The sequence below is a fragment of the Dendrobium catenatum genome, unplaced genomic scaffold (genome assembly GCF_001605985.2).
Source record: "Dendrobium catenatum unplaced genomic scaffold, ASM160598v2 original_scaffold_199518, whole genome shotgun sequence".
Classification (NCBI taxonomy): domain Eukaryota; kingdom Viridiplantae; phylum Streptophyta; class Magnoliopsida; order Asparagales; family Orchidaceae; genus Dendrobium; species Dendrobium catenatum.
Window position 1 is genome coordinate 17,778 of NW_021517935.1, and position 12,057 is coordinate 29,834.

A 12,057-nucleotide genomic window follows, 5' to 3' on the forward strand; every position below is an offset into this window, starting at 1 on the left:
TGCTTCTCTTTTAATGGCCAACATTCTGCACCATAAAGCATTATAGGTCTAACCATCATCTTATAAATTTTTTCCTTAAATTTGAGGGGACTTTGATAGGAACCCCTTGGATTTCCAAGCGTCTCTCACCAAAAAAACAAATAGATCCAAGATGAAAACTGCTGTCCACAGCAGTAAAACAGCCAAAAACAGTAGAAAAATAGGGAGAAATTCTTGGAAAACAATAGAAACGATTGTATTCCACTAGTAGACAAACAAAACCAAAGCAAGATACAATGTTCTTCAATTCGAGAGGAAGAACAACTCTCCAACGATCTCCGGCAACGCCAAGAGCCCAAGCAAGAAAACCCTAGAACACCAAACTCTTTTCAAAAACAAGATAATCCCTAATCCCTCTCATAACTCTCCATTAATACAATCTAATTCAAAATAAAAGTAAAAGGACTTCTCTACCCTTCCTTCTCCCTCCAAAAACACTTAAACCATGTTTGAATTCCGAGTGGACCCCACCCCCGCCCCTTTTCCTTCTTCCGCCTGTTCTCTGGCCCGTCTCCGCCTGGAGAAAACCCGGACCGGCTGGGCCGGTCCAGGTTGAGCCGGTCCATGCTGGACCGGCATAACAGAAAAATCCTAGAAAAAAGCACCTGGCTCATGGCATTCCCGCATCAACATTATCAAATCGATTTCATATTATATTATAATCATATTGGAGTATCGAGTTGATTATGAATCATAAAGGGGCACATATACAAGAATATAATCACAATTGGATAACTAACTCATCTCCAAAATTGCAACAATGTAAAATTGATTAAAATATGATTAAAATATAAGAGTTAAATAAATATGATTAAAATATAAGAGTTAAATAAATTGACATGTAAAATTGATTAAAATATAAGAGTTAAATAAATATATCAAAGATTGGAAGGGTAAACAAAGTGACCCTTATGATTGCTCCTTATGATTCATATAAAAATGCTCTTTGGAAATATGATTCTAATTACAATGTTGATGAAAATGATGACTATCTAAAGCTACTTGAGTGTACTTCCACTCTTCATTTCGTGTATTACATTTCATTTATTTTAGTTTTTCTTCATCTTAACACTGTCATTGCCAAGTCCAAGCCCTGGATGAGAAAAATGAAGGATTGGGTAAGGTAGTCGACAACCAGCGTAAAACTTATCGAATAATCATGACATGAATCGTTTGATATATTGTGTTAATGCTAGGGCATTCCCTGAAAGCGACGCGTTGTATGGCCTGAATACAATGAGAAGTATGCAAGGGTCGCTGCTTCAACACCCGGATGCAGTGTTAAATAGGCAAGGGTTCCCACATCATGAACGGATGTGGGCAAAGAAGCTAGTCCATGAAACTAAAATTAAGTTAGGATCGTAGAATATAGGTTCCCTCACAAACAAATTAATAAAATTAATTAATATTATGATTCATAGAAAGATAAACATTCTATGAATTTAGGAAATTAAATGGGTGGGAGAGAAGGCTAAGGAGATTGATAGTTTAATGTTTAAACTTTAGTATTCTGGTAGGAGTCGTACAAAATGATGTAGGTGTGATTATAAATAAGAATTTGAAATATAATGTTGTAAAAATTGATAGAATTAGAGATAGAATTATAGCTTTGAAGATTATTGTTGATAATAAGATTATTAATATTATAAGTGCTTATGCTCCTCAAGTAAGTTTGGATATATACTCAAAATTAAAATTTTGAAATGACTTAGAAGGATTAATACAAAAGATACCTCTTGAAGAAAGTTTTTATTTGGGAAGATTTAAATGGACATGTTAGAAGAGAGGTGGAGAATTTTAAAAGCATTCATGGTGGTTATGGATTTGGGGCGACTAATGAAGATGGTAAGACTATATTAGATTTTGCTCAAGCTTATGATTTTGTTATTGTTAATACCTTATTTAAGAGAAGAGATAAACATCTCATCACTTATAAGAATGGATATAGTAAAACTCAGATTGATTATTTTCTTGTAAATAAAATAGATCATTTAGATTGCATAGATTATAAAGTTATTCCAAGTGAAAGTCTATGTACTCACACCGCTTATTAGTTTTGGATTTTAAGATGAAGGAATAGAGTATGAAAAATGTAGTATATCATTGTTCCAATATTAGATGGTGACATTTAAAGAACTATAACAAAAATATCTTTGAGAACAAAATTCACAATCTTAAGATTTTGTCAATGCATGAGGAAGCTAATGTTATGCGGGAAATAGTAGCTTGTAATATCAAGAATGTTGCAAAAGATGTGTTTAGAGTATCAAAAGGAAAAACTTCTAATAGTAAAAATAGTTTGTGATGAAATCAAAATATGCAAGGATAGATAAAAAATAAGAAGCTCTGTTATAAAAATTAGTTTAAATGTAAAAATTATAAAAATTGAGAAATATATAAAGCTGCCCATTATGAGTCTAAAAAAGCATTCTACGATGCAAAGACTTTCGCTTTTAATTATTTATATAATAGATTTGATACTAAAGATGACGAAATATATATATAAGCTAGCCAAACAAAGAGATAGGAGTAGTAAGTATTTAGTTCAAGCGAAGTGCATTCAGGATGAAGATCAAAAAGTACTTTTTTAGAAGATGATATTCAACAACGATGGATGAGATATTTTGCTAAACTTTTCAATAAAAATTGTGAAAATAAGATTAACTTTAGTGACCTAAACACTCTAAATGAAAATAGAGATTTTTGTTTTTATCGGTGTATTACTAATACTAAAGTTAGATAGGCTTTAAAGAAAATAAAGTATGAAAAAACTGTTGGACCTAATGATATTCCAATAGATGTGTGTTAATTTCTATCTTTAAGAATAAAGGTGATACACAAGATTGTGCAAATTATAGAGGAATTAAGTTGATGTGTCATACTTTAAAACTATGGGAGAGAGTTATAGAGTATAGGTTACAACGTAATACTAATGTTTCTCAAAATCAATTTGGATTCATGCCGGGTAGGTCTACTATGGAAGCCAAACATTTATTGAGAGGTTTGATGGAGAAGTATAGATAGAAAAAAGGAAGATCTCCATATGATATTTATTGATCTAGAGAGAGCTTATGATAAAGTTCCAAGAGAGTGTTATGGAGAGTTCTAAAAAAATGATTAATAATGCTTATATTCAAGTCATTAGAGATATGTATGCTGGAGTTGTTATTTGTGTTCAAACACAAAGTGGTTTGACCAAGTATTTTCCAATTTCAGTTGATTACATCAAGGATCGGCCTAAGCTCGTATCTTTTTACTTTAGTCATGGATGTTCTTACTAGAGATTTGCAATAGGATGTTCCCTGATGTATGTTTTTTGCTGACAACATTCTTCTTATTGATAAGACTAAAGAGTGAGTTGAAGGTACACTTGAATTATGGAGGTCAACCTTAGAGTCTAAAAGTTTTCGTTTGAGTAGATCTAAAACCGAATACATGGAATATAATTTTAGTAGTAATAGTTCTAGTGGGGGGTTTGTGACTTTAAGCGATCAAGTCATTAATAAGAGTACATGTTTTAGATATATTGGGTCTATTGTTCAGAGTGATGGTGAAATAGATGGGGATATTATTAGTAGAATTCAAGTTGGATGGATGAAGTGGAGGAATGCATCGTGCTTATTGTGTGACAGAAAAGTACCACTCAAATTTAATGAAAAATTCTATAAGATGGTGGTTAGACCTGCAATGCTTTATGGCGCATAATGTTGGCCATTAAAAGAGAATCATAATATTAAGTTAAGTGTTACAGAGATGAGGATGCTCAGGTGGATGAGTGGCTTTACTCTTAAAGACAGAATGTGAAATAAGCATATATGTGAAAAGGTTTGAGTAGCTCCAGTGACAGATAGATTAGAGAGAGTCGCCTTAGATGGTTTGGTCACATAAAACGGCGGCCTTCTGATAACCCGGTTAGGAGAGTAGATGTATTAGATTAGGCTTATGTTAAAAAATGTAGAAGTATACCTAAAAAGTCTTGGTTAGAAATTATTAGAAATGACCTTTCTTTATTGGATCTAAATGAGAATTTGACTCTTGATCGGACACAATGGAAAAAAAAAAGATTCATGTAGCCGACCTCACGTAGTGGGAAAAAAGGTTTGATGTTGTTGTTGTAGTTTTTCTTCATCTAAGCGCATAAAATGATACAACTAGGATTTTGCAAAGTATGAACCTCAGAAGAATTTTTTATCAGAAGTTACAAATATAATTTTAAATATAATTTGGCTTGGTGAAGTGCATGATGTGCAAATCAACAGCCAGCAATCAGGTGTTGTGGCATCAGCATAACTGCTTATATTAGAAGTAAAGAATTTTCTTGGAAATGACCAAATAGGAGAACAAAGGATGGAAAAGTTCAATAAATCCTACACACGAAAAAGAAATGTATTGAAAATTCTACTGAGAAATGATGTTTCTTTAAAGCAGCCAGACCCTATCTACCTGGCAAAACAACTGCTATCTCATTTGATTTGCATTCTGTAACGTCTAAGATTGGCATTGCTGGTAGTATAGGAGATAATGGGTGATAAATATAGACAACTAAAATGAACTAGATGAATGAATCTTTCAAATAACACTGCGGATGCCATAAAACTACAATCTACATCCACTGGTTTAGAATAACTCAATTCTGAATTCTATGAAGTTGTCTTCTGGTACTTCTTTAATCTAAAAAAGGAAATAGAGAATATGTATTACCGGAACTAGATAAAAAATATACAGCGTGACTGGAGCCACCATAGCATGCATCAGCATCTAGAATTCCAGCCAACTTTTATTAAAAATTTCATTGGATGAAAGACAATCAAATTTAAATAAGTACCAAATGAAATCTAGTTAAGTACCATAAAAGAATGACAAGAATCCAATCTTTTGTGCGAAACGAAGTGGACTCCAGTCTAGTAGAACAATCACAAATGAAAAAAAAAAAAAAATCCTCACCTTTCCACCATGACTCCAGGTTTTAAGACGCGCGGTGAAGGTTCCGGCGGGCGAGTAGGCCGAATCCCCGAAGGCGTGCTCGAGCGTAAACTGCACCGACTTGGAATCTGAAGAAGAATCCAGATCCACGCGCCGGCGACTCGCAGGGGTTGAAGTAGGTATTGCGTGCACAGGATCAGTGGCGCGTCCGCCCTCGATGCCGAACTCTTCATCGTCTATGACTAGTTCATCGGATTGGAAGCCGAGGGACGAGCAGGAGAAGATAAGTGCAACGAATAGGAAAGAGAAGACTGGCTTAGTGTGCTTCATCGCGATGATCGGGAGCCACGGGCGATGGCAAGGGAGAACTGGAAGGAAAAGAGGCAGCGACCACGAAAGGCAATACTTCGGTTTTTTTTTTTTTTTTTTTTTTTTTTTTTTTTTTTTTTTTTTTTTTTTCTTCTTCTTCTTTTTCTTTACAAATAGGGGCAATCATGCCCAATTTTATTCCAAAAAAATAAAAATTACAAAAGATTACAAATCATATGTAAAACAAAAAAAAAACTTACAACTCCAAACTAGAACCTAGATAAAGAAATAAAAAGCTCCTAAAAAAGAGAAAAAATGCAGTCAAACATCCCCACATAATAGGAATCCTCAGCAGAAAAAATCACCCAAGCAGAAATAATCAAAACTGACCAGCATAGTAAAAAATAAAAAAGGGAATCGACAATCCTCAAAACCAAGCCGCTAGCTAAGAGCAGACACCACCAAAACGCCCTTAAATATCCAATACTCGGTCCAGGACATTTATCCGGAAAGCAAAGCACAACCAGCAGCAAAAACATAGAGCCAGCAATAATTAAGTCACAGATCAAAACATTCTCCAAAAGAGAAGAGAACCTCCGGGTGCAAAAACCAAACTCCTCTGAAGCATGAAGAAAGGAAAAGAATCCCTTCTAGCCCAAAAACTTGCAAAAACACCTAAGGTCAGCAACAAAAATCCCAAAAATCCTTTAGAATATCCCAGCAGCAGGATCCAAACTCCCCTAAAGCATGAAGAAAGGCAAATTATCCAGTCCAAATCATAAATAAGAAAACCTGCCAATGTACAGCAACAAAAACTGAAGAATATCTCCAGAAACTTATCAACCAACAAGAAACAAGTGAGTTTAGTAGAAAAAACTCCAACTTCCATGGAGAAGGACAAACCTCTAGTAGCAAAAACTGACCATCCAAAGTTTAAAAAAAAACTGGTTGTGAGCTCTACCCAAATAAAAATTTCATAATATAATGAAAAGATTTCCAATGAGAAATCTTAGCAATAATATTAGAATATATAAGTCTATTCAAAGATTCAGTGTTAGAAAATTTATTCTCAAACCTCATGGAATTTCTTTCTTTTCAAATAAAGTAAATAGAACAACTAACAGATAATAAAAAAAAAATTCTTAACCTGAGAATCAAAATTAAGGGAATAAATAAAGTCTAGTAATTGCACTAAATTTGGCCTGAACAGAAAAAATTTAATATGAGGCAAAAAGTTAGAAATAAAACTAAAAGAATAATCACATTTTAAAAAAAAAAGATGATTGTGACTTTCATTAGCTTTCAATTCAAACAAAGGACACAAGAAGTAGAGACATTAATATTCCTCTAAACCAGGAAATCATAAGTTTTAAGCCCCTTTAATAATGCCATCCAAGCATATCTCTTATGCCAAATCAACTTATACCCATCCACTTTATTAAAAGAATCATAGTAAGCTCTATAAAACATTTTAAAAGAAGTAAAACTCCATTCTATGAAATGTGTAAAGCTTATGGATCCGTAATAGCAACTTGAGATATAATATAACTAATAGTCAAGCACAAAGCCAAATTCGAGCATTTATTAGAAATCCAGTCCCCTAATTTCAAAATAAGAGAATCTAAACCCAAAACAACACTATTTGAAAAAACAATATCATGAACAGACCTCCCCAAACGCCAAGGATCCCAATATAAAGAGAGGGAGATGTTAGAAAAATATTAAATTGAATCTTGCCTTTAATATCTCTAGCAACCGAAGAGATATTCATCCAAAACATAGAAACTGATTGTTGTTTAGACTTCTAAAAGAGAGAAATACTTATATTTTACCCAAATATCCAAAGTACCAATGTCATTAATGATTCTCCAAATAAGATAATAGTTATGAGTAAAATTGAGAGTTTCAGGTTCCAGCCCCCCAACATCTCTATGCTTGCAAACCTTATTTCAAGAAATGATATGGATCTTCCTACTGTCAGGATCATCATGAAAAAGGAAATTAGAGCACATTTTTCTAATAAATTTAAAATAATATTTAGGCAAAGTAATGCCCTTAATCTAATAAGAAATAACATTGGATATAGTAATTTTCAAAAAGTATACTCTCCCAATAAAAGAAAGTAATTTAGCTTTCTAACCAGCCAACAAAATAATAATCCTACTAAATAAATGTTGAAAATCAGCAACTTTCAGCTTCTTACGAAAAAGGGATAATGTAACTAATAGTAGAAAAAGCCTTTAGATATAATAGATTCTGATGCCAATAATGTAACTAATAGTAGCTTCTAAATGAAAATCTTTAGATATAATAAGAGAGCTTTACTAGTGTTAACAAATAAATCAATGGCATCCAAAAAATAAGCCAAGATATCATTAAGCTTTCTAGCATTCTCCAAAGAAGCTGTCCCAAAAATAAGAACATCAACCGCATAAAGAAGATGAGAAATATGATTATCACCAACTTTAATCCCCTCAAAGCCATTATTTTGAGAACAATCATCCAAAATATTAGAAAAAGCATCCATAACAATACAGAAAAGATAAAAAGAAAGCATGCAACCTTGCCAAATACCCAAAGAAGAATTAAAAAACTCAAGCATATAACCATTAAGAATAACAGAAAAATAAACATCTTATATGCAACCTTTAATCCAAGAGATGAAAATTTGAGGGAACCCTTTTTGAATCATCCTAGAGACTAAAAAATATCTAGAGACCATATCAAAAGCCTTATAAATATCAATTTTAGCACAAAAAAAAATTATCCCTAGGAGAGTAATTAAAATCTCTAAGAAGTTCAACAACAAGAATTATATTATTTGTAGAGATCATTTTCTTAATAAAACCATATTAGTTTTTATGAATAATAAAAGGCATCACACACTATAACCTGTTAGCCAGAATTTTAGCCATAATTTTATAAAAAAAAAGTTGAATAAAGAGATGGGCATAAAATCATAAACATTAGAAGCATTATTCTTTTTGGGAATAAGAGAAATGGTAGAAGCTTTAGCAGCTCTCGGCAGAAAATCAAAATTGAAATAATAAAGAACAGCATTGCACAAAGTAGGACCAATATAGCTAATTTCTGGGAGTTGCTTATTGAGATTTTTTTTTTATAACATATGTTGGTAATCCTATCAATAACATTTATGGTAAGCTTCAGTTACTTAAAGCTTTAATTAAGAAGCAAGAGTGCGCTTCCTCTAAGCATCTTTTCTCCTCTATTGAGAATCTTAAGAAGCAACAAAGTGATTTATGTAGTCATATTCAGAAGAACCCGCTTAATAATAATCTTAATTTAGGTCTTATTAATGTGAATTCTCTTTTTAATGATAATCTTTTTCTTTGATCTTCTTGGGTATCTCAGCGGGCTAAACAAAAATGCAAGGTTCTGAAAACTGGACCGGACAACGAACCGAAAGAAGGAGAGGTTCACAGTTCGACCAGTTCAACCAGTCGAACCGGATGATGTAATAAATAATAATATTATTATAAAAAATTAATAAAATTAATAAAAATAAAGATAGATAATAACCTAAAATTTAATATAAATTATTGCTAATTTAACATTACATATTTAATTTATAAATATGATATATATTTTAAACGAGTATAAATATAAAAATGGATAATTAACATAACTAAATATATTTAATATAAAAGTATTTCATTTAGTTAAACATAATAAAATTTTAGAGGTGAAAAACTAAAACTTTGCAAATTTTTACTAAGAGTGTTCTCATTTGGTAGAAAATTTAAAATGTATTAATAAATAAAATAAAATTAAAACACTAAAAAAGACTGGAGGATTGCATATACACCAAGAGAGAACAGATAACAAACGCTCACATAAATATCTATTGGTATTCAAATCTCCTATAAATTCTATTATATTGATTTATCATCTATGATTTTTACATTGAAAGATTATTACTGAGAATCCGCATCAAAATAAATGATAAAAAAATAAAATAGAATAAAAAATATTATCAACTTAAAAAATAAATATTATCAACTAAAAAAAAAATATTATTCATATTACAAAAATAATTTCAAAATCAATAATAAAAAAAATAATTTGTATATTGTGAATATGAAACTAGAGATGGCTCTTTCCTTTGTATGTTTAGTCTCACATCCCTTAGAAGTCTTGTTTTATATAGTGTATATACCTTCTTGCTTTCTCTCATGACAAGAGCTCTTAAGAAGACATGAGACTGATGAAATTATAATATATAATATTATTATCTTTCATTTAATTTAAGAGTTTTATAAAAATGTTTATATTAATTATGATTAAGTTTAATATTTATTTAATATTAAATAATTTATTTAAAAATATTATTCTAAAAACTTGAACTGGCTGGTTTAAAAAATCGGGACCGGTTTACTGGTTGAACTGACGGTTCATCCCAAAATCGTCCAGTTAAAGCAAGGTCGGTTTTTAGACTGGACCAAACCGTCCCTCAAACTGGTTCACAGTTGAACCGGTCAGACCGGCCGGTCCTATTTTTAAAGCACTACAAAAATGAATGACCTATGAAGAAGATGATTTAGGGTTTCTTTATTCCAAAATCAGATGCATTCAGAATTACAATAACATTCATGATATTTATTCTTTTCAAGGGATTGTTACGGACCCTATTAATATTGCTAATACTTTTGTGAATCATTTTAAAATTATTTTTAATTCTCGTATTCCAGTTAATTCTACTTCTTTTAATATTATTGCTTGTAACCTTATTCCAGACTATTTAAAATCTGCTTTGATTCTCCCGATATCAATAGAATAAATTAAAAATATTGTTTTTAACAGCCCAAAAACCTCTGCCCCGGGTCCTAACGATTATAATTTTGAATTTTTCAAGACTGTTTGGGAGATCAATTATTTTTCAACAAAAATTTATAATTAATAAAAGAACAATTATTGCTACAAATAATAAGAGGAGAGTGATCCGAGCGAAGAGGGTTATCAACAACATAATAAGAAGAAGGATAAGCATTCAACCAAGAATTGCTAACAAAAATCATATCTAATTTAGTATGAATCATGTTATTAGTTTGTTGATTGAAACAAGAATAAAAATTACCAATAGACGAAAAATCTAAAAGCTCGGAATTAAAAATACAATGATTGAAGGCTCCCAAATTTTTATAAGAAATATAACTACCGCTAGATTTTTCATTGGCAAAACAATAGCAATTAAAATCACCCAACAAAATCCATAGTGCAGTAATATTAGAAGAGAGATGGAGGATATCATTTCAAAGATTAACCCTATCAGCAGTCAAATTAGACGCATAGATAGTCGTAATAAAAAAGATATCAGAACCAAACTTGATAATCCCATGAATAAGCTGACTAGTAATGAGAATACAATTAAAAGAAATACAATAAGTATTTCACTTTAACCAAATTATATAAGCCGCAAATAAACTAAAAGTATTACAACTACCTTATTGCTGAAAGATTATGTGTCTAGCGTCAAACCAAGAATTACCAACAAGATCAATATTTATTTTAGCTTTAAGAACACAACAAAAATGAGTCTTAAACTTATTAATAAGATCAACATAAGCATTAACTTTATCTAAACAGTAAAAGCCTCTCACATTCCAGGAAAAAATATTAAGAAAGGGTATTAATGTTTAATATTTAAATTAGAGACCTTCCTGACAGTTTTAGATCTAGTAGACTTACTAGTAGTAATAGGAATTTTAAAACCAGACTGCTCTGAAATAGAAATAACATATGAAGGGACCCTTGTAAGGAAATATTCGCATCTGCAGAGGTATCACTATTGAGGGAATCCAACACCTGAAACTTATTATGAGAATCAGAAAAATCAAAAGAAGATTTTAACATAAAATGAACCTTAGGAACATTCAAATTATTATTTAAATTGAGATTAGTAACAATCTCTTCAGTATAAAAAATTAAATTAGGTAATGTCTCATTAGAAGAAGAGACTACCAAACTTTTAGAATTCTCCATTGAACTATTCACAACCTTCATATTTTTTAGAAGCAAGAATCAAATTCTTCGGAGGACTACAAGAAACTTTAAACGAATTAGTATTAATATTCATATCGATAATATAAAACTCATTAGAATTTAATAAAGAATCAGAAAGTAATGAAGGATCTGATAATCCCTAATTTTTCCTTTGAACCGATAAATTCTGAGTCTTTTTAAAAGAAGATGATCTTACACAACCTGAAGCAACATTCCAAACTTTCTTGCTTTTACTCCTCCCCTTATTAGGCTTCTAAATATCAACCAGCTTTTCACTAGCCTCTTGTAGCTGGGAAGGGCACAACGTTGAGGGATGAACAATAGATCCACAACTTTGACAGGGAGTGTGCTTCCAATCATAAGAAAACTTTAAGAGCAAAAATGCTTACATCAATTGAGATATTAACTTCATCAAGAAGACTCGAGTCCTTAGAAACTAAAATACAAACCATCACAAAAGTGAATACAGTTTGCTTTGTTGTTATAGAATCAATAGCAAACGGAACCCCAATCAGACTAAAAATTTTTGAAATGCCTTATGGCATCCAGCAAACTAAAGGCAAATCAAAAAATTTGATCCATAAAGGAAGGGACGTAAACTCTACACGTATAGGACGAAAAAGAGGCGAACATTTCTGGATAATAAATGGTTTTCTAAAGAAAAACCAAGGGCCGCCGTACCAAACAAGCTCGTAATCTTCTCGACAAGAAAACTTCATCACAAAGAAACCCTCATGTCAAAGCAAGATGAGTAAAACCACCTTT

The 12,057-nt window shown here is 31.5% G+C and overlaps 1 protein-coding gene across 1 annotated transcript in view; it reads right to left on the reverse strand.

Annotated features, from left to right (window-relative positions):
• The window catches only part of LOC110103480, a 20,466-nt gene extending 15,068 nt beyond the window's left edge, over positions 1-5,398 (reverse strand). Inside the window, exon 1 of the mRNA XM_028692426.1 lies at positions 4,984-5,398. Within this exon, the coding sequence (XP_028548259.1) occupies positions 4,984-5,292 (309 nt within the window). The 5' untranslated portion in view covers positions 5,293-5,398. The remainder of the gene's footprint in view (positions 1-4,983) is intronic.
• Positions 5,399-12,057: the final 6,659 nt, after the last annotated feature.